The 24136-nt window shown below is 43.5% G+C and overlaps 1 protein-coding gene across 5 annotated transcripts in view; it reads left to right on the forward strand.

Annotated features, from left to right (window-relative positions):
* LOC124863095 (SH3 and multiple ankyrin repeat domains protein 1-like) overlaps positions 1-24136 on the forward strand; it is a 117270-nt gene that overhangs the window by 67476 nt on the left and 25658 nt on the right. For all 5 annotated transcript variants that reach the window (XM_047357337.1, XM_047357336.1, XM_047357339.1 and 2 more), the window contains 2 exons: positions 23491-23573; positions 23692-23816. In XM_047357337.1, coding sequence (XP_047213293.1) covers positions 23491-23573; positions 23692-23816 — 208 coding nt within the window. The remainder of the gene's footprint in view (positions 1-23490; positions 23574-23691; positions 23817-24136) is intronic.

The following is a 24136-nucleotide window of genomic DNA, read 5'->3' on the forward strand; positions in this document are numbered from 1 at the left end:
CATAATCTGTTGTTTATTTCTGAAGCTCATATCCAGGATGACCTGGGTAACATCAAAGCATATGTGCTGACAGAAAGATCCTGTATGCACTGTAGTTGTATGGTGTCTCATAATGATGTCCTCCTATTATGATGTGATTGGATTTATCTTGTGTTGTCAACATGGTAAATCACTGCATGTAGAAATACTGTAATTATTGATCACATGTATTATTCATACTTTCACCTATCATCTAACTGCGACTGTGCGCCCTGCTTCTTTTCTTCTTTGTATTTTCCTCCCATCACTCACTTTAAAACTCATATATTATTAACATGCTTCATCAACACTGGCTTTTCATGCAAGAGACGCCCTCGACCATGCAAATTCACACTCATGTGTTTGTACACATGTGGCCACACACACATCATTCATAATTCAAGCATTGTAGCAGCATAGATGGAGCTCTTGTGGACATAAAGGCATGAACGGCTGAGTCAGATCCGCCCTCACATGGGCCTACTTTTATCGTTTCACCTCTTCCTCCTTTCATCCTTTCATATTTGGCTGCATCTCCTGACCATTTCTGCTTCCCGCTGTACTGCGGGCCCCCCTTGCACTTTTTAATTTTCTTTCTATCACTCTCACTTCCCTGCGGTGTCTCCATCTGGAGGTCAGACAGTGAAGGGCACTCGTGGTAGACGAGAGAGAAGAGGTTGAATGTAGGAAGGAAGGGGATCTTGTGTTTTTGGAGATTGTGATTATTGTTAGGATCCTGTAGAAAGTTGACTGTTTCTGTATTAAGGCTGGAGCTACTGTCTGTAAAATGTTGATTTAAGTAGAAAAATCCGTTATCAACCACTATTTATATACTCCAGGATGTTTTGATGGTTGAGTATTTGATAGTTTGTCTTAAATATGTTGATTGTTTAGATTTCCAGGAGCTCATCCTGTCAAGAGAAGCTTCTGAGCAGCGCTGCAGAACTTACAGGGTTCTAGACGGTCTGGAAAAGTCTGGAAGAGTTTGACATTTATTTTCTGTCTGGAACGCATAAAAAAATATTTTTTATTTAAACAGCGGTTGTATACATAGTGAATTTCCTAAAATGTATCCGTCCGTCCGTCCTTCCGTCCGTTCATCCATTCACTTAGTAGTGAACGTCTGTATTGTACTGGGACCTTGAGGTCTGGAAAGTTTGGAAGGAAAAACATATAGAAGTCCTGAACGTAACAATTTTACAGGAACTAAAACCAGGATCAGCTCAAACAGTAAAAAGGTAAATTTGAAAAAGTTCTGAACTAAGTTCTGAAGTAGACCTCCCCTTATAGTGGCTTTTACACTAAAAACGAAATAGACGCTATTTTTTTAAATTATAAAATACTTTTCATTCGGTGCGGTGCTGGTGGTGTAGGGGTTAAGCGCGTGACCACATACAGAGGCTATAGTCCTCGAAGTGGCCATCCCGGGTTCAAGTCCCAGACCTGGCGACCTTTGCTGAATGTCTCCCCTCTCTTTGCCCCTCCTTCCTGTCTGCCTACTATCAAAAAATAAAGGCCTCTAGTGCTGAAAAAATTTCTTAAAAAAAACCAAACAATTATTCCTCATCTAAGTGCATTTCAACAAAATCTGATAAAAGTAAGTTTTAAAACACACATTGTAAGAACAATAAGAGAGTCATTGATTAGGCTTTTTTATGTAAACGTTTAAACGACTGCGTGTCGGGGTCCCGTTACGAAGGATTCAATGAGAAGAGCTACAGAGAACACCTTGTGCGAACATGCAGCCCAGCATAAACATGTGATCATGTGGACCTTCTGTCAACACTTGCTCCACCCAGCCCAGCCTTCTCTGTGCATGTACTCACAATCACAGCGGTGTAGCCTGACAAGCAGGGAGGAAAACAAAAACGCAGAGACATGAGAGGAGAGAGGACGAGAGCTGTGATCGGAGGCAGGAGGGAATCGAGAGGATGACAGAAACGGAGAGAAAAGGCAGAGAGGCAAGGAAGAGGGAGGGAGGGCAAGTTGAGGATGACGATTTAAACATACGTGGAAGGAAGCTCTGATGGAGAGATGATGTGAGTGCCTTTCAGAGAGGATCTGTATGCGTCTCTCGCTTTTTCTCCTCCTTCTCCTTGTCCTCCTTCAGCCACTTGTCTCCCAGCTGTTTCTCTGTTGTCTCTGCTCTTCTTTTCTGCATCCAAACGCTCTGCAGTACCCTCTCATTCATGCTTTGTTTACTGCAATCAACAGGAATTAGTGCATGTGTTGTTTAAGTGCATGTACAGGACCCTCTAACAATGGTATTAGTGCAAGTTGAAGGTATAAAGCAGAGGTTATCAACCAAAAACTGCGCTATAGGGCTACCAGCCATGAACCTAAACACCTTTAGGCATTCTGTCTTCTTTGGTGGGATTCTAAGGGCATGCCACATTCTGACCTGACCCTTTTGGCTGTAGAGGTTCTCCAGATTTCTGGGATTGTATGGAAATCTCTTGTCTATAGCCTTCAGATTTAGTTCTGCACTGACCAATCCATTCAAATCCATCACTTTATTTCTCTGGTTGAAGCTTTCTTCTTCTGTTGTTTTGGGTTTATCCTTGGGGTCACTGTGATGCTGAAAAATAAAATCTCATTTCACATCTTCAGCTGTCTAGTGGAAACCTTCAGGTTTTTTAGTCAACGTTGACTTGCATTCAGAGCTGTTAAAATGTTAATCCACCTTGACAAAAACTCCTGCATCTGAGGAGAAGTGATCCCACAGCATAATGTTGCCACCACTGTTGCTCAAACATGACCAAAACATGCCTTTTGTAACTATAGTCGGAGGGCTTAATTTTATCAGACCATAGCACATTTTACCACAATGTTCTGGGAGGTTGTAGCCTGGCCTGGAGGATTTCTTTGAGAGGCTGTTTTCTGTCTCGCAGCCCTACTCTCCACCCTATATATTTTAGTCACAGTTCCTGCAGCTCCTTCAGTGTTGCTGTCAGCCTCTTGGCTGCTTTCCTGACCAGTCAGTCTTTTCATTCATTTTGTTATAGAAATCTTTTGTTTTTTTATTTCTCTTTTTGCAACCTTCTCCTGACTTATACATTTATGCCTAGAGATCCTTTTGATCATCTGAACTCTGGCTTTTACTAAAGAAAGCAAATAAGCAAATTTTGGAAAATCCCACTAGGGCAAATGTACTTTATTTCAGGTCAACCAGATTTACTGTGATTGATAAGTGTGATCACAAGAAGACTGAAAGCTGAAATTGAATCAAAGTATTTGTTTAGGGGTATTCACACATATGCAAATATATTAGAAACACAAAAAATAAATTAATTATGAAATTGTGAAATAAGTTAAATACAATTCTGTAATCTGTAATAAATACATTAAACAAATGGAAAATTTATCAGAATTTTTGCAAAATGTGTGATTAAGTTATTAAATACACAATTAAATATTAAATTGTTAAAATCAGGGCTACACGCAGTTGGTAGCACTGTTGCCTTGTAGCAAGAATGTCCTGGGTTCGACTCCTGGCCAGGGGCCTTTCTGCATGGAGTTTGCATGTTCTACCCATGCATGTGTGGGTTCTCTCTGGGTACTCCAGCTTCCTCCCACAGTCCAAAAACATGACTGTTAGGTTAATTGATTTCTCTAAATTGCCCTTAGGTGTGAGCGGGTTGCATGGTTGTTTGTTCTGTGTGTCTCTGTCTTGCCCTGCGATGGACTGGTGACCTGTCCAGGGTGGACCCCGCTCCTCGCCCGTAGACTGCTGGAGATAGGCACCAGCTCCCCCGTGACCCTGTATGGAAGAAGCGGGTCTGGATGGACTGCTGAAATCATTTATGAAAATGTTCTTTATTTGTTATTAAGTTAAGTTCATCTTTTTTTTTTTGTCCACATATGTGGAAATTTGTCTTTGGCTTTACAATATTTCTGGTCAAATAGACCCCTAATCTACAGTACAGACCAAAAGTTTGGACACACCTTCTCATTCAAAGAGTTTTCTTTATTTTCATGACTATGAATATTGTAGCTTCACACTGAAGGCATCAAAACTATGAATTAACACATGTGGAATTATATACTGAACAAAAAAGTGTGAAACAACTGAAAATATGTCTTATATTCTAGGTTCTTCAAAGTAGCCACCTTTTGCTTTGATTACTGCTACACACACTCTTGGCATTCTGTTGATGAGCTTCAAGAGGTAGTCACCTGAAATGGTTTTCACTTCACAGGTGTGCCCTGTCAGGTTTAATAAGTGGGATTTCAAGCCTTATAAATGGGGTTGGGACCATCAGTTGTGTTGTGCAGGAGGTGGACACAGTACACAGCTGATAGTCCTACTGAATAGACTGTTAGAATTTGTATTATGGCAAGAAAAAAGCAGCTAAGTAAAGAAAAACGAGTGGCCATCAGTACTTTAAGAAATTAAGGTCAGTCAGTCCGAACAATTGGGAAAACTTTGAAAGTGTCCCCAAGTGCAGTCGCAAAAAACATCAAGCGCTACAAAGAAACTGGCTCACATGAGGACTGCCCCAGGAAAGGAAGACCAAGAGTCACCTTTGCTGCGGACAATAAGTTTATCCGAGTCACCAGCCTCAGAAATCGCAGGTTAACACCAGCTCAGATTAGAGAATAGGTCAATGCCACACAGAGTTCTAGCAGCAGACACATCTCTAGAACAACTGTTAAGAGGAGACTGTGTGAATCAAGCCTTCATGGTAAAATAGCTGCTAGGAAACCACTGCTGAGGACAGGCAACAAGCAGAAGAGACTTGTTTGGGCTAAAGAACACAAGGAATGGACAGTTCATCTTTTTTTTTTGTCCACATATGTGGAAATTTGTCTTTGGCTTTACAATATTTCTGGTCAAATAGACCCCTAATCTACAGTACAGACCAAAAGTTTGGACACACCTTCTCATTCAAAGAGTTTTCTTTATTTTCATGACTATGAATATTGTAGCTTCACACTGAAGGCATCAAAACTATGAATTAACACATGTGGAATTATATACTGAACAAAAAAGTGTGAAACAACTGAAAATATGTCTTATATTCTAGGTTCTTCAAAGTAGCCACCTTTTGCTTTGATTACTGCTACACACACTCTTGGCATTCTGTTGATGAGCTTCAAGAGGTAGTCACCTGAAATGGTTTTCCAACAGTCTTGAAGGAGTTCCCAGAGATGCTTAGCACTTGTTGGCCCTTTTGCCTTCACTCTGCGGTCCAGCTCACCCCAAGCCATCTCAATTGGGTTCAGGTCCGGTGACTGTGGAGGCCAGGTCATCTGGCGCAGCACCCCATCACTCTCCTTCTTGGTCAAATAGCCCTTACACAGCCTGGAGGTGTGTTTGGGGTCATTGTCCTGTTGAAAAATAAATGATGGTCCAACTAAACGCAAACCGGATGGAATAGCATGCCGCTGCAAGATGCTGTGGTAGCCATGCTGGTTCAGTATGCCTTCAATTTTGAATAAATCTGCAACAGTGTCACCAGCAAAGCAACCCCACACCATCACACCTCCTCCTCCATGCTTCACGGTGGGAACCAGGCATGTAGAGTCCATCCGTTCACCCCTTCTGCGCCGCACAAAGACACGGTGGTTTGAACCAAAGATCTCAAACTTGGACTCATCATACCAAAGCACAGATTTCCACTGGTCTAATGTCCATTCCTTGTGTTCTTTAGCCCAAACAAGTCTCTTCTGCTTGTTGCCTGTCCTCAGCAGTGGTTTCCTAGCAGCTATTTTACCATGAAGGCTTGATTCACACAGTCTCCTCTTAACAGTTGTTCTAGAGATGTGTCTGCTGCTAGAACTCTGTGTGGCATTGACCTATTCTCTAATCTGAGCTGGTGTTAACCTGCGATTTCTGAGGCTGGTGACTCGGATAAACTTATTGTCCGCAGCAAAGGTGACTCTTGGTCTTCCTTTCCTGGGGCGGTCCTCATGTGAGCCAGTTTCTTAGTAGCGCTTGATGTTTTTTGCGACTGCACTTGGGGACACTTTCAAAGTTTTCCCAATTGTTCGGACTGACTGACCTTAATTTCTTAAAGTACTGATGGCCACTCGTTTTTCTTTACTTAGCTGCTTTTTTCTTGCCATAATACAAATTCTAACAGTCTATTCAGTAGGACTATCAGCTGTGTACTGTATCCACCTCCTGCACAACACAACTGATGGTCCCAACCCCATTTATAAGGCTTGAAATCCCACTTATTAAACCTGACAGGGCACACCTGTGAAGTGAAAACCATTTCAGGTGACTACCTCTTGAAGCTCATCAACAGAATGCCAAGAGTGTGTGGAGCAGTAATCAAAGCAAAAGGTGGCTACTTTGAAGAACCTAGAATATAAGACATATTTTCAGTTTCACACTTTTTTGTTCAGTATATAATTCCACATGTGTTAATTCATAGTTTTGATGCCTTCAGTGTGAAGCTACAATATTCATAGTCATGAAAATAAGGACAACTCTTTGAATGAGAAGGTGTGTCCAAACCTTTGGTCTGTACTGTATATAAAATAATAATTCAATAATTCTAGGTGCTTTTAATGTATAATTTCCCATTTAAGTATTTTCTTGTTTTAAAAAAATTAAAACATTTAATAATTATCTGTCATAATGTTTCGAACAGTTTTGACCCACATGCACAAAGAGACTGAGTTTAACGGTAATGAGTTTATTTACAATGTAAGGAAATGTGCAGGGAACTGGAACCGGGATACCAACTGTAAAATAAACAGAACGGTAAGCAAGGAGTAACTCAGGATCTGAATTCTTAAATAATAATTCTGTCTTACTGGATAGATGGGGAGATCCGCCAGAGGGAGGTGGAGAGAACAAAGGGTTGTTTACCCGTGAGACTGAGGATGGTGAATACTGGTGTGCCAAGATGGTTAGCTGGTCCAAGAGTTTCTGAAGTTGATGCAGTGGATGGAGGAGGGTGGACAGGGTTCATGGAGGGTGATCCAAGGAGCGAAGAAATCAGGAGGCTGCCAGCCGGTGTGGTCAAACAAAGTAACAAGAGGCTTGAGTCTTTGTTCATGGAGCTGGATCGCTTCTTTCCAGAAGAGGGTAATCCAGGCAGAGTTCAATCCTGAAGGCAAAGTCAGGTTCAGGTAATCCACTAAAGGCAACAGGCTGGAAATGAAAGGTTTGACTTGAGAGACTTGAAACACAGGATGGATACGTAGGCTGGAAGGCAGACGCAGACGAAGAGCAGAGGGACTGATCACTGAGTCGATACTGTAGGGACCAATGAAGCGAGGAGACAGTTTCTTGGACAAAGCCTTCAATGGGATGTCCCGGGAGGACAACCAAACCTTTTGGCCACGCTGGTACGCCGGAGCAGGCCGCTGCCTACGGTCAGCGTACTTCTTGTTTTGGTCCGCTGTACGAAGGAGAGCTCTGGTAGCATTTCCCCAGATCCATTTACAACGGCGTATGTGGTGCCGAACGGATGCTACGGCTATGTCCTTTTCATTTGCGGGGAATAGGGGAGGTTGATAACCAATAGAAACCTCAAAGGGAGAGAGGCCAGTTGCAGATGAGATTCGAGAGTTTACTGCATATTTGACCCAGGGGAGATAGATACACCAATCAAGAGGTTCAGATGTGGTCATGCATCTGAGGATGGACTCCATCTGTTGGTTCATGCGTTCTGTCTGTCCATTAGATTGGGGGTGGTACCCAGACGTCAGGGAAGCCTTGGCTCCAAGGGCCAAACAAAACTGTTTCCAAACACGAGAGATAAATTGGGGGCCTCGATCTGACAAAATGTCCTGAGGTATACCATGAAGGCGAAAAACATGCTGAACCAACAGCTGGGCAGTTTGGAAAGCAGATGGAAGTTTTTTCAGTGGTACAAGGTGGTTCTGCTAGATGGTTCTGCTAACCCCTGGGTGACCTGAGAATTTAGCAGTATGAATCCAACGGATAAGCCTAAACCTAACAGACGTAGGAACATACTTCCTGTTGGGAGGACCTGTACCTGGGTCCAGCTCGTTATGTTGGGCATTGTTTATATGGTCCTCCACCTCCCAAACTAAAGCTCCAAATGTCCAATGGGACGGAAAATGGGTTCTGCCTCTTTCACGGTAGAGTCAAGTGAATGAAGCCGGGAAAGAGCATCCGGTTTGTGGTTCTTGGAGCCAGGTCTGTAAGAAATAGAGAGATCAAAACCAGAGAAAAACAGTGACCAACATGATTGGCGTGGGTTCAGTCTTTTGGCTGATTGCAAGTAGGCCAGATTTCTGTGATCGGTCCACACTAAAATGGGGTGTTTTGCACCCTCCAGCCAATGTCTCCACTCTTCGAGAGCTAACTTAATGGCGAGCAGCTCTCTATCTCCCACGTCGTAATTCCGCTTGGTGTTTGTTAGCCGACGGGAAAAGAAGGCACATGGGTGGAGCTTTCTATCCATGGGAGACTGCTGAGAAAGTACTGCACCAACACCTGTATCAGAGGCATCAACCTCCAAAATAAACTGTCTGGAGGAATCAGGATGAACCAGTATGGGAGTCTGAGAAAACCTGTCTTTTAATGTCCGAAACGCCTCGTCAGCCTCTGGTGTCCAGGTGAACACAATGTTAGTGGAGGTTAAGGCGGTGAGTGGTGCAGCTATCAAACTGAAGTTCTTAATGAGTCGCCGATAAAAGTTCGCAAATCCAAGGAACTGCTGAAGCTGCTTGCGGGAGTCCAGAACAGGCCACTCCAGTACTGCCTTGATCTTCTCAGGGTCCGAGCGAACATGTCCACCCTCCAGGATGTATCCCAAGAATGTGATAGATGTTTTATGGAACTCACATTTCTCGGCTTTTACACACAGTCTATTCTCCAACAGTCTTTGAAGAACTAGACGGATGTGATGGGTGTGTTCTTTAATGTCCTTGGAGTAGATCAAGATATCATCAAGGTAGACAAAAACATTCAAAAAATCCCTAAGAACATCGCTGATTAGGCACTGAAAGACTGCTGGTGCGTTACTTAGTCCAAAAGGCATGACAAGGTATTCAAAATTGCCTAACGGGGTCTTGAAGGCGGTCTTCCACTCATCCCCCTGGCGGATCCTAACTAGATGGTAGGCATTATGGATATCTAACTTGGAAAAGATAGTGGAACCGTGAACAGGTTCAAAGGCCGAGGAAAGGAGAGGAAGACGGTATTTGTTTTTTACTGTAATTTGGTTTAACCCCCTATAGTCGATACAAGGGCGGAGTGAACCATCTTTCTTTTCCACAAAGAAAAACCCAGCTCCGAGTGGAGATGAAGAGGGGCGAATTAACCCAGTCACCAGAGACTCATTAATATAGTCCTCCATAACCTTTCTTTCTGGTCCAGAGATGTGATAGAGCCTACTGGAAGGCAGGGGGGGCACCGGGAAGCAAATCTATTGCGCAGTCATAGGGTCTATGCGGGGGCAATGACAAGACTTTGGATTTACTAAAAACTAACCTGAGATCATGGTACTGTGGAGGGACGTTAAAGAGATCGGAAATCTCATTTTCTGCGGGACCTGACTCAGAGGGTAGTGATGCCACTGCTGACTGTAGACAAGAAGAAAGACAGTTAGTGGACCAGGATTCTACTCGGCTTTCTGCCCAGTTAATGTGAGGGTTATGTTTTTTGAGCCAAGGAAAACCTAAAACAATAGAATTCAATGAGATGGGAAACACAAAAAGAGATATCTCCTCCCTATGATTCCCGGAAAGAATTAGCGTCAAAGGTTTGGTTCTATGAGTGATTCGTGGTCATTTCTGTCCATCTAATGATGAAACTAACTGAGGTGTTGGGAGTGGCTCAGTCTCAATCTGAGCGTCATTAACCAACCTCTGATCAATAAGGTTCTGGTCGCTACCCAAGTCAATAAGAGAGGAAAGATTCTGAAAAGGACGGTGTGAAATTAACGTGGCTGGCAAACTAAGTCTGGGGGTAAGAGACCGGTCCGTCAGTCTCCCCTCACTTACTGACGGACCTGGCCTTTTGGCCCAGAGGGACGAATTGGACAGTTGGCAAGGAGATGTTCTGGTGAGCCACAGTAAAAGCACTGGTTAGATTGGTGGCGTCTGTTTTTCCTCTGGGGAAAGACAAGTATGCCCAATCTGCATGGGTTCCATTCCTAAACTTTGTGAAACTGAGGTGGGACGAATAGTTTCAGTGGTTTGGCTAGAGAGATGGGACATAACAGCGATCTGTTCTGGTTTGTTTCTGCTGTTCAAAAAGAGAACGGAGGGATGAGTCGTGGGTTATGATTTGGTGGTGTTGTTCAGAAAGAGTTCTCCTGAATGCTTCTGCTGGGTCGGGATGGCCAGAGTGTTCTGTCATAATGTTTCGAACAGCTTTGACCCACATGCACAAAGCAATTCAGGAGACTGAGTTTAACGGTAATGAGTTTATTTACAATGTAAGGAAATGTGCAGGGAACTGGAACCGGGATACCAACTGTAAAATAAACAGAACGGTAAGCAAGGAGTAACTCAGGATCTGAATTCTTAAATAATAATTCTGTCTTACTGGATAGATGGGGAGATCCGCCAGAGGGAGGTGGAGAGAACAAAGGGTTGTTTACCCGTGAGACTGAGGATGGTGAATACTGGTGTGCCAAGATGGTTAGCTGGTCCAAGAGTTTCTGAAGTTGGTGCAGTGGATGGAGGAGGGTGGACAGGGTTCATGGAGGGTGATCCAAGGAGCGAAGAAATCAGGAGGCTGCCAGCCGGTGTGATCAAACGAAGTAACAAGAGGCTTGAGTCTTTGTTCATGGAGCTGGATCGCTTCTTTCCAGAAGAGGGCAATCCAGGCAGAGTTCAATCCAGAAGGCAAAGTCAGGTTCAGGTAATCCACTAAAGACAACACTCTGGCAGTGAGTTGCTGGCAGCCTCCTCCTTAAATATTCCTCAGCAGGTAATCAGGGAAATAGAAAACACCTGTCACCTCTCCTCCAGGTTCCACGCCATCTAGAGGTTAAGCATAGTAAACAGCACCAAACAAACAGACATGGCACAGATCCTGACATTATCGATAAATGTATTTATTTAATGCATATATCTCGTACTCGTACTCATCGTCTTCCGCTTTATCCGGGACCGGGTCGCGGGGGCAGCAGACTCAGTAGAGACACCCAGATGTCCCTCTCCCCAGACACCTCCTCCAGCACCTCCAGGGGGAGCCCAAGGCGTTCCCAGGCCAGATGGATGGAGAGCTTTGCTTTTCAACTCAGCTCTCTCATCACCACAATGGACCAGCACAGTGTCCCCATTACTGCGGCAGCCGCACCGATCCGTCTGTCAATCTCCCGCTCCATTCTTCCCTCACTCGTGAACAAGAGCCCAAGATACCTGAACTCCTCCACTTGAGGCAGGAACTCCCCCCCAACCTGAAGAGGACAAGCCACCCTTTTCCGGTCGAGAACCATAGCCTCGGACTTGGAGGAACTGATCTTCATCCCAGCCGCTTCACTTAGTGCCGGCAATGCGGACCAAACTCCTGCTCCACTTGTACAGAGACCGGATGGCCCCTAATAAAGGGCCCCCGATTCCATACTACTGGAGCACCCCCCACAGGGCACCACGAGGGACACAGTCGAATGCCTTCTCCAGGTCCACAAAACACATGTGGACCAGTTGGGCAAACTCCCATGAACCCTCGAGTACCCTGTAGAGGGTATATTTATTTTACAATAAGGCTCTTTGTGTAGTCTGTCACATAAAATCCCAACAAAATGCATTGATGTTTATGGTTTTAATGTGAAAAAAGTGGAAAAGTTGAAGGACTTCAAGGGACTGTGTCAGGGATGACTACAAACAGGGTGGGGCGGTAGTTAGCACTTTTGCCTCACAGAAAGAGGATCCTGGGGATCCTGAATCCAAACTGGGACTTCTCTGTTTAGAGTTGGCATGTTCTCACATTAGGTTAAGTGGTCGCTCTAAATTACCCGTGGTGTGAGTGTTTGTGTGCATTTGTATTTGTCCTTTATGTATCTGGAGCCTGTCCAGGGTCTTCTCTGGAGATGACCATCAGCCCCCACAACCATGCAAGGACTGAGCAGGTATAGAAATCGATAGATAAGTGGCTGAAGATTAATGTAGAGTTGTGGTTCAGACTTATCCCAGTTACATCTATCCCAATGAATTAGAAATTATGGCATTACTGAAACTGTTTGAGTGAATAAAATGAAATGGGATGAGGAGGTTGAAGAAAGATTGATTGAGTCATGCATGGATTGTGTGTGTTTATGTTCGAAACCCCTGTGAACCATCCCAGTATCTCTTCTACTTCTTTAAGCCACCGTCTTCCTCTCCTCCTCCTCCTTCCTCTCTCTCTGTGCCGCAGTCACAGCTAACCATCTCAATCCCTCAGTCTCTCTCCTATTCCTCCTCCTCCTCTCCGTCTTAAGTATGAAGGGGCTGGGAGAGTTTGGCCCTCTCCCTTTCCCTTCCTCTGTCTCTCTCTTCTCCTCTTCCTCCTCTTCTTCTCCTCTCTCGCTGCTCGCGCTCACTGCTGTCTCACTGGAAGACGAGAAGGAGAAGGACCAGGAGAAGGAGGAGGAGGAGAGGGAGGGGAGGAAATGGCGATGGGGGCATGCGGCGAGGAGGATCTCTCCCTCTCCCTCTCCCTCTCTTCTTCCTGGCCGTCGCTGGGCCCTGTGAACAGGAGCGTCTGGTTCATTTACAGGTACCTGCCATGGCTTTTTATACCTCTTCAACCTCCTCTTCCTCTGGTTGCTGGTGGTAATTGATGAGGAGGTAGGGGTAGAAGGAGGGGTGCATGCATGTAGACATCACGGATGGCAGGGCAGGATCGACTAGATTGGCAGATGTTGCAAAGCATGCGTGCAGACGATGTGTTCAATTTAGTGAGTGTGTGAGGAGGAGCTGCTGCTGCCGTGTGAGCAGCACAGTCGTTCTGTGTGATTCGCTCCACGGACATGTGTGAGTGTGTCGCTTTCTTGCTCCCCGCTTTGAATCGTTCTCTGAACAAATGTCCTCTGGCGGTGCTGCACTGGCACAAGTGATTCCTGCTGCCTTTACTGATGTGGAGGCTGATTGCATGTTTGTTTATGTCAGTCATATGCCAAAGTGTGTGTGTGTACCCATGTGAAGTAATGCTGTTTGCTGCTGTCCTGAAAAATAAAAAAGGATTAAAGCAGAAGGCATTTTTTTGGCAAATTTCTCCAGCTGTCATGTCACACAGGGACATGCAACACCTCAAAGTTGGGTCTGGTTTGATGTGCGGCATGTTTTGTGTGAGAGAGGCTGTCTACAGCTTTTGATGTGGGAATTTTAGTGATGCGGCATGCGTGACAAGTTCCAGCAGCTTTCTGACTCCGCTGTGGAAGCCTGCTTGGGCCAGATCTGTTTAAAGGCTTGGCTTTTAACCGGTGCTGTCTATGGTGTGTAGCTTGGCCCTCTGTTGGCTTTTAGAAAAATAAAACATGATGTCCCAGGTCAATGGGTATGTCTTCTGAAATGTATAACCTACAAAAGCTAAGCTACAGACCTAAATTTGTTTGCTGATCCCTAATTTGTTTAAGCTAAAACTCTTTTCGAATATGCAATGAAGCAGCAATTCCCTCAGTTGGGGTTGTAAATCAACATGTGGTCGTCTTGAGATCTTCAGAAAATTCTAATTTTTAACAAAAATGATCCATGTAAAGCAGAGGGTGGCTGTCATATCTTCCCACTCCTGCTAAATGTCATTTTTTGAAGCACCTTTTGATATATATATATATATATATATATATACAGGTCCTTCTCAAAATATTAGCATATTGTGATAAAGTTCATTATTGGGTGTCAATAGTGGCCTTCTGGACAGCAGTCAGGTCGGCAGTCTTACCCATGATTGGGGTTTTGAGTGATGAACCAGGCTGGGAGTTTTAAAGGCCTCAGGAATCTTTTGCAGGTGTTTAGAGTTAACTCGTTGATTCAGATGATTAGGTTCATAGCTCGTTTAGAGACCCTTTTAATGATATGCTAATTTTGTGAGATAGGAATTTTGGGTTTTCATGAGCTGTATGTCAAAATCATCCGTATTAAGACAATAAAAGACCTGAAATATTTCAGTTAGTGTGCAATGAATCTAAAATATATGAATGTTAAATTTTCATCATGACATTATGGAAAATAATGAACTTTATCACAATATGCTAATATTTTGAGAAGGACCTGTATATTAGTTTTATTTTATTTTTTTTAACGTTTCACGTCTGGCAGAGTAGCACTCAGAATTGTGGTCTGAGTGCCAAGAAGAAGCCCAACAGATTTACTTTCACAAGTGGAGCATTATGGCTAACATCTGATTCTAAACACCTGTGGGTGTAAGTGTAAGCACACTTGTGTATAGAAGGTTATAAAAATATGCAATAGCGAGTGTGAGGAGTCACAAACTTGCCCACCTGGACCTGGGACAGACACAGAGGAGATCTGAGCCACAGACATTCAAAGGCCCCCCAGAGCATGGGAACCCCTGGAGGACCACCGCTGGGACTACTGCAATGCCCCCAGAGAAGAGCAGAGGAGAGCCTCAGGGGAACCACCCAGCAGCCACTGTGCATAGCCTACGAGCCCACAGGCCCCGCCGGCAGCCGTCTACGCCAGAGCAGATCCAGCCATGGACCCAGAGATCCGAGACCCCGGGGCACATCCCTCCCCAAGCAGAGGCCCGACAGAGCCAGGGGGCCCAGGCCCTGACAAGCAGCCAACGAGAGTGAGCCGACACACACCGAAGCACCCAGCCCCGGACACCGAGAACCACCAATACACTAGGAGGGAGTGTGGTGGGGAGGAAATAGGCCCCACATTCGATGGGTGGCCTAAACTGATCCTGGAGAGGGAGCACCCCAAGAACCAACCTGACACAAAAACAGGCACACACAGTCACAATCACATATTCACACCCTCATGTGTACAGGTTAAAAACACTCACACCCACACAGCCAACATTAAGACACACAACAATGGTCGTGGAACACCCACTCATACTCCCCATACATACTTTATTCTCCCAGGTCCAGATACCAATACCCCAGAGGGGCAACCAGCCCCTGGACCCAGGAGGTGGTCCCCTTCCTTCTGAGATGGAGACAGGCAGACTGCCCCAGCACCAGCCCAGACTAGTGCCGGCACCACCCAAACCCGAGCGACCCTGGCCCAGACCCAGACCCCCTGCTCCAACCCCATGTTCTACCGGAGTGGGGGCCTCTTACAAAAGAGGGGTCTACCTGGTCCAAACAAGCCCGCTTACCAAAAATACCATTTGAAATTATGCCTCAAAACTTAACGTTCAGTTTCATCAGAGCTCAACAGATTCTCCCTAAAGGTTTTGGTCGGCTTTAATCCAGCCAGAGTTTCTTTTTCTGGAGGAAATGGTTTTTGTGTCCCAACCAAACTCCTTGGTCCAGGCGTTTGGAGAACAGGCCTTGTTGGCAATTACTACTGCTTCCTGACAATCAAACAAATTTTTTTTCTAAGGAGCCAGACTTTAGTTTAATGTGTTGAAGTTCTTAAGGTTCAAACCTTTCCTATTGAATGTTTGACAAACTGCTAGCTAGGATGGCCTTGTTTGGCTGAATTAGCATTAATACAACCCTCAACATGTATGGAGAATAATATCATACACAGGGGACTGTGGGGTAGAATCCAATTAGCTACTTCCTATTCTTAGTTTAAAATCTAAAATACTTAATATTGGTCAAACCTAAACTCCATTTTCTTACACTGATTACTGATTTTTTGAAACACAGTTTATGATTTGTTAACTATTCATTTTACTTGTGAAATACAAGAAAAGTTTACCATTCTTTTTCAAAGATTCTGGAGGGCATTTAATCATCAGTTATCAAAATTTAAAAACTGATCCGACCTGAATTGGATGGTTCTACGATAAATAGAGATTTTTTTGACAGCTTTGCTAAATTCGCTTCTATTTTTTTGCAATAGGCCCGCCTTAGTTTGGGTCCTGCTTGGAAACTGCAGTATTCTGAGAAGTCAAAGGTGGACTGAATTAATCTTCACAGATTGTAGATTTCTTTTAAATGGTTTATGATTTGGTAAAACAGCACACAAATACAAACTACTGGGATTTGTACTGGTCCATCCTTTGTATGGATTATCCCAAAGTCCTAAACTGTCTGAAAGATCCATCTGAAAACATTCAATAATTTGAAAGGGAAAAATTCAGAGTTTTGAAGGCCTTGACAACTTATGACACTGTCTGGTAGCTTTTGAAACAAAATGTTCGACCTTTGCACAAAACTCTCGAAACAGAGTTAGTTTTATCTGCTTTTTAACAGCGACTCAACACAAGATCTTAGCTTTCTTTCATTCATAGTGAAATGTTGTTTCTTGTATCGTTTCACCAAACCATGACAACTTCGAGTACAAACAGTGCTAGCACTGACACACAGACATCCTCTGACGTCACACATGTAAGAAGATTACCCAGAAACTCTGAAAAGACATGACCACATCTGCAGATCTAAGGAAGCAGAGGGCTGAAATAGTCTGCATCTCTTTCAGCTGCATTTGCAGAATGCTTGTTGCAATGTGACACAGCTGTTTTTTTAAAGGGCTGTCAGACACAGTTGGTTGAGAAGACAGACCCGGTTAGTTGGGACAGCTAACATCACTTATTGTTGATGGCAAAGCCAGAGCCTGAGTCAGAGTTACTGTTTGGATGTGATGTAAGTGCTAAAACAAACAGACTGATTATAAGTGCAACATTCATCTTCCAGCGGCCTGCTCATTATATATTCTAAAGCTATTTCTGTCAGTATTTGTTCACAGTGTGGGGGCACGTGGCAGCTTATGAGTTACACACACAGCACTGAATGCATTAATAGAGATCGTTTTGGCTTTGTTTTTGTTTTCTTGCAGGATGTTGTGTGATGCAGATGGAGCTTTGTTGGTCAGATTAGTTCATAGTCTCATTCTTACACCAGTCGGGGAGGCAGTTTGTAGTTTTTGTACTCTTTTTTTTTTTTCTGTGTACTCCCTGGACAAGCATATTAACTAAAGTGATCATTTTGCTTCTACTTTGGTAAGTTCTTTCACATAAACATCAGTGTATTTGTTAGGATTTTATGCTGTGTTTACGTATGTTGTGCACATTTACTCGGCCTCTCTGAATCAACCACCGTTGGCTGCAGTTGCATCTACAAGTCCTTTCAGGGTACATGGTTTAGATCGAAGCATGACCATGCTGGGATATTGCTTTATAACAAAATTCTGCTTTAACTTATTCCCTGACCTGTCAGCTGGACTCTTGTCTATCACTTAAAATCCCACTAAAATACACGGAAGTTGGTGGTTTACTGTGACAGGATAGGAAAAAGGTACTTGATTACTTTTGCAAGGTTCTGTAAGCCTTGTTCTGCCCCTACAGGCAGAAACGGTACCTGTCCAAAGGGAAGGGACAAGTGGTGTTGGTTAACATATTCATCTCCTGAGTTCAGGAGAATCTTTATCCCTTAATGATTCATTTTATAATTAAATATATTAACTCAGAAAAAATAAAAGTCTTCTGAAACTGGTCAAGAACTGGAGTGAAAATAAGAGAAAGTCTACCTACAAATTTTTAAACACCTTTAGAAAGCCTTGAGAACTGCTGATTAAGACCAATGTAGGAGATTGCAAGAAAGTCTATGTTACTGGAAGGCTCTGGACATCTGCACTGTATTATCACTATGATTGTTTAGGAGATAAAAAAGTACTTAGAAATGCACTGTAAACCAATTGTTACTGCAGCTGTTGGTCTCATTATTCCTGGGTTTACCTCAATCAGAGATGTTGAGGGTTAAAAGCCTTTAGTTTTTGTGTTGGGTTGAAGCTGAGTAGTTAAAGAACGTTGGGCTCAATGTGAATTTAACCCTTATTGTAATAAAATTTTTAGGATAAACATTAAAGGGCCCCCGATTCCATATTCCTGGAGCACCCCCCACAGGGCGTCAGGATTTCTAGACGCAGCCAAGGGCCGGAGGGGGTCTGGTTTGGGGACCAGTGGATTTCGTCTCTTCTTTTTGCGGATGACGTGGTCCTGCTGGCCCCCTCTAGCCAAGACCTACAGCATGCGCTGTGGCGGTTCGCAGCCGAGTGTGAAGCGGCTGGGATGAGGATCAGCTCCTCCAAGTCCGAGGCCATGGTACTCAACCGGAAAAGGGTGGCTTGTCCTCTTCAGGTTGGAGGGGAGTTCCTGCCTCAAGTGGAGGAGTTTAAGTATCTCGGGGTCTTGTTCACGAGTGAGGGAAGAATGGAGCGGGAGATCGACAGACGGATCAGTGCGGCTGCCACAGTAATGGGGGCGCTGTGCCGGTCCATTGTGGTGAAGAGAGAGCTGAGCCGAAAAGCAAAGCTCTCAATTTACTGGTCGGTCTACGTTCCTACCCTCACCTATGGCCATGAACTTTGGGTCATGACCGAAAGAACGAGATCACGGATACAAGCGGCTGAAATGAGCTTCCTCCGTAGGGTGGCCGGGCATTCCCTTAGAGATAGGGTGAGGAGCTCGGCCATCCGGGAGGGGCTCAGAGTAGAGCCACTGCTCCTCCACATCGAGAGGAGCCAGTTGAGGTGGCTCGGGCATCTATACCGGATGCCTCCTGGACGCCTTCCTCGGGAGGTGTTCCAGGCACGTCCCACCGGGAGGAGGCCCAGGGGACGGCCCAGGACACGCTGGAGGGACTATGTCTCTCGGCTGGCCTGGGAACGCCTTGGGCTCCCCCTGGAGGAACTGGAGGAGGTGTCTGGAGAGAGGGACGTCTGGGCGTCTCTGCTGAGTCTGCTGCCCCCGCGACCCGGTCCTGGATAAGCGGAAGACGACGAACGAACGATAAACATTAAATTAAACGTTTCACATAGAACATGCGATATGTTCACCCGGTTCTTGGGAAAATTTCAGATCTGAGGTGGGCAGCAGAAATGGACCAAAGGAGACAAGAATAATGGTGCTGTGGTAGGGACAGAGTGGCTCTCACAGCTCATAGACAGAATTACACACTTAATAGAGTGAATGGAAAAGATCTCAGTGGAGGAAATGTGATTAGGGGGAAAAACTAACTCTGTGATCAGGGAGGATCAGTGTGGAGGAGCTGTCCGAACGGGAACAAGTGAAAAAAGAGGAAATGAGAGGACTGAACAGATGGAGTGGGCTGGGACTATTTTGGTGCATGATGGGATTATCGGCATGTGGTTACAGTATGTTACAGCAGATACCATATATATATATATATATATATAAATATATATATATATATATATATATATATATATATATATATATATATATATATATATTTGCCTCTCTGAGTCACTGTTTTGTATGGCGTGTTCATTCATAACAAGACAACCACAGCAGATATGTTACAGATGGGGATGGTAGAAACCTACGTCAGGTCTGAGGTCTATGAAAAGTCTGTAATTATATAAGACATTTCAGCAAACTATACTGGAGTTGCTAAAATAAAATGAAACCTTAATATCTGACATATTGGATTGTTATGAGGATTGTTATAGCATGATCATTGTTTAAGGTTTCTTATTTTTCCTCTAAGATGTTCCCGAACTTTGGGTCTGGGTTCAATAGTTTCTAACAGGACAAATCTCTGAACATTCGCAGTACTGGATAGAACTGGACAGTTCTCATCTTGTGGTCAACAGTACTATATTATATATAACACATTATATAGAATATTTTTATTCTCTTACATTGTTTCTACATGGTTTGAAAAAGTATGAAATTAATGTCTGGATACAGTGCTGTACAGATTGCTTGTTTTTGATTTTTTTGTCACATTTAAATGTTTCAGATCATCAAACTAATTTTAATATCAGACAAAGATGAATGAATGAGAGGATGATGATTTCATTTATTAGAGGACCAGGTTATGGAAATCAACCTAGCCCTGGGTGGAAATGTAATCGCCCCCTAACCCAAACTGGTTGTGCCCCTTTAGCAGCAAAGTGTTTGTGATAACTGGCAGTCGGAGCTTTGACTAGGCCACTCCAAACTCATAATTTTGTTTTTTGCCTGCTGATGTGCTTCAGATGGTTTCCTGCTTCATGAACCAAGTGTGTTTAGACATTTTCCTTCAGGATTTTCTGCTAGAGAGTAGACTTCATGGATTCCATCCATTAAAGCAAGGCACCCGGGACCTCAAGCAAAAAAGCAGCCCCAGATCATTACCCGACCCCCGCCATGTTTGACTGTCGATATGATGATGTGCTGATGACTGCCTTCTTAGCTTTACACCTGGTGTAACTGGAGGCTCATCTTCCATAAAGTTCCACTTTTCTTCTCATCATTCAACAGAATATTTTCCCAAATGTCTCAGGGATAATTAAGTTATTTTTGGGCCTTTGTGTTCTTTTTGCTCAGCAGTAGTTTTCACTTTGTAACTCTCCTATGATTGACATTTTTGCCCAGTCTCTTTCTTAATGTTGAATTATGACCACTGATCTCAACTGAAGTAAGTGTGGCCTGCAGAGCTTTAGATGTTGTTCTGGGATCTATTTGTGACCTCCTTGATGAGTCGTTAGTGCGCTCTTGGAGTAATTTAGGTCATTCCTGGGAAGGTTTATCACTGTAATGAGGTGCTGTTGAAATCACGGTTGCCTTGCAGCAATAAGGTAATGGGTTTGAATTCCAGCCTAGGCTCTTTCTACCTGGAGTTTGCATCTTCTCCCAATGCATGTGCGGATCTCTCCAGGTACTTTGACTTCCAGACTTCCTCTCAGAGTGCAAAAACATGAAGGTTAAATCAACTAGTTGCCGTAAATTGACTTTAGGTATGAGTCAGTGCATGCATGGTAGTTTGTCCTACCTATTTCATGTCGACAACATGGTTTGACACCCAACCTCAGGACTTTTGTTGCATGTCTTTCTCCACTTCTTCCATACCCATTTCCTGTCTGAAATACCGTGAATTAAGGCCACTAGTGCCATAAACTCATAATCTCCTGTGAAACACAAGAGAAACTAGCTCAGCTTTTGAATCAGGCCGCAGACTTGGGAGGACTATCTGCACGAGAAAAGCTCAAGACAAGGATAACAGAGTCAAGGAAAAATGTTTTCCTTAAAACAGAATCTGCTAAAGCACCTTATAACTATTTTAGTTGAGTAAATGCACATTTCATTACACGGTGGATACACCGTTTATCCCCCCTGGTTTTGCCTTAGCACCGTCACACAGTCAGCTCCACCTGTACGTATCCAGCTCCTGCTCTCTGCTGTCAGTGACTAATAGTTTACCATTACATATCTTGGCTCTGCTGTGGACCTGCCTAACTTTCTCTGTGTCCAGTTCTAGCTGTTGCTGAGGCAACAAGCGGTACTGTATATAGCATCTCCTGCTGTTGGTTCTGGTAAATACTGGCGCTGGGTTTACTGTCAAAAGCATTCACGAAAGTGAGGCACAGCTAATCCCAGAAGCAGCGGCATATAAAACTATTTTTATGTTCATCTTATTCTGAATAAAAACAATATTTGTTTGTTGCTTTCATTTGCAGCTTGTTACCATCAGAGATATATTTTAAGTTCCATCAAGTCGTCCATAGATAGATGAAAAATATTGTAAATCTCTGTTATCCCTGTTTTTAAAATGCTGTATTTACAAACATGTAAAGTCACTAGAATAAGTAACATACATCAAATGCATAAAAAAACATGCAAATATATAAATTACAATATTTGAAAGGATCCCTATCCTAATCCCTTATGTTTTTACCAAGGAGTTAGACCTTTCAAGTCTGTTAAATACTGTCGCTTTTGGACAAAAGTCTCGAATCTTTTAAAACTAAATTCTTTAGGAAATGCAAACATTATCCTTTGTCTAAATGTAAAATCATGTTTATTCAAAGTCAAATGCTATTTTTGATCATTTTCAGTGAATGTTAATCAATGAAACCTCAGACAGATGTGAACACAGATCAATAGAGTTGATTTTCATAGGAAAACAGAAATTAATAAAATTGAATGTAAAAATGATAGCGACAGTATGTCATAATCAATGCAATAATAATACTCGTGGTTTTGAGAAGGTTTATTAAGTTTTTGTACATGATCATGAATTCATGTGAAGTTGGTTCAAAGGGTGATTAAAGAGGAGAATGAAAGAAGAAGCTTTAAAAACATTATCTGCAAGCCAAGTCTTTAAGAACCATTAAACAGGTAGCAAAGACCTGAGAGATGCATTGTGCTTTAGTTTGCTTTCTAATGCTGGCCAAGTTTTCGTCCCTTTGGCAATCCTGGGAAGCCTTAATGGTACTAAAATACTATTTCCTACATGTCCAACTGTGTTAACCTTGGTACCTTTAAAAGTCAGCTGAATGAGAACGAACTATGCCTTTTGAGAATGGCTGCTGCTAACAAAGTGCCTAAAGATTCAATTAAAAATGAAACTAAGGATTGCTTATTAAGAGTCTAAGTCTGAGTGAGCATCAGTCAAAAGTTTTTAGAAAATCATTGTAAACTGGACTGAAAATCAGTAAAAAGAGAGTGAACAGTGTTAATCAGGCCCAGGGTGTCCAGAGTTTGGCCTGTGGGCCATTTGCAGTCCTTGGAAGGATTTTGTGTGGACTCTGACGATACACATTTGTGCCGCCAGCACAGGCAGTAGATGCAGGTGGACACAATTCCTTCAGTGTGAATTCAGTTCAGCTCTGCTCTGTTCATTTATATAACTCCAAATCTTAACAGATGTCCTCTCAATGCTCTTTACAAGACAAACCGATCCAGTTCATATCCAATTATACTGTATTCAGTTTATTCCCAATTCGATTAAAATCAATATGATTTATTGCAATAATATAAAATACTACAGATTCAGATCCAAATACATACAATCCAACTTAATCCGAGATATAATGCAATATTTTATAAGAAAGCCCAATCCAAATAAGTCACTCCCTTTGCAGCAATCCCTCATCCTCAGCAAGCACATGGCGTCAGTTTTGCCCTGAAGGCAATAAGCTCTCAGTTTGGGCAGCAGAACTTTCCAAACTATTGTCTGTGTCCGTCAGAAGCTCTCTTGTGACCGCACAAAGCTCTGTGCATCAGTGCAACATTCCTATGGGAATCCTGACACATAGAGCGCCGCCATTGCAGGATTCTCTAGATCCGCCTCAGGGTGCAGCAAGGTGTTAAAAGATCATGGGACTCTAGTAGGACAATGCTGCCATGAAGAAGTTGAGCATCGGCATGGCGACAGGGCGGCCAGTCTTGTTTCGAATTCTCAGTGACCAAGCTGCAGTAATGCTGCCACTGTGTCTTTAAAAGACGGCATCTATTTAGCATCTTTCCTTCAGATCAAGGCCAACTATTTTCCAGCACACAGATGGAAGAGGTTTAGTAGTTCTGGATGATTTGTGGGTCCAGTGGTATTTACGTATTGGTGTGAAGACCGATAAACGGAGAGAACAGTGTCTTTAACTTGAAGGATTTTCTAGTTCTGTATTCTATTTATTTGGGGTTTTGTAATATTTCTGACTCTCTGACTCACCTCCTCTCTCTGCTAGCGACTACATAATCAAGGAGAAGACGGTGCTGCTGCAGAAAAAAGACAGTGAAGGATTCGGCTTTGTGCTGAGAGGGGCCAAAGGTAAGAAATCTGAGATGAACTCAAAGTTGTCACGCTGATTCATACGCTGTAATAAAGTAGTTTCACAACCTCCTCTTGCAGACCTAATACTGATCCTAATATTTTATGGTGTCTCCAGCTCAAACTCCTATTGAAGAGTTTACTCCCACTCCAGCCTTCCCTGCCCTGCAGTATTTGGAATCAGTGGATGAGGGCGGTGTGGCCTGGAGAGCCGGTCTCAGGATGGGGGATTTTCTCATAGAGGTACGCCATAATTTAAACTCAAACCTTTATTGGATAATATTAGCATGGGGCTGCAGGGTGGCACAGCTGGTAGCATTGTTGCCTTGCAGCAAGAAGAATCTATTTGAATCCCAGCCTGGGGCCCGTGCACACCTGGGTTCACTCCGGCCTCCTGCCACAAACATGACTGCTAGGTTAATTGATTTCTCTAAAATGGCCTTAAGTATGTGTGTGCATTGTTGTGGGTCTCTGTGTTGCCCTGTGATGGACTGGCGATCTGTCCAGAATGACCAGATTGGGGCTCTGTCTGAAGAAATTACAGAACTGCTAAAATCTCTTGG

This window comes from Girardinichthys multiradiatus, chromosome X, assembly GCF_021462225.1.
Source record: "Girardinichthys multiradiatus isolate DD_20200921_A chromosome X, DD_fGirMul_XY1, whole genome shotgun sequence".
In the NCBI taxonomy this organism is placed as follows: domain Eukaryota; kingdom Metazoa; phylum Chordata; class Actinopteri; order Cyprinodontiformes; family Goodeidae; genus Girardinichthys; species Girardinichthys multiradiatus.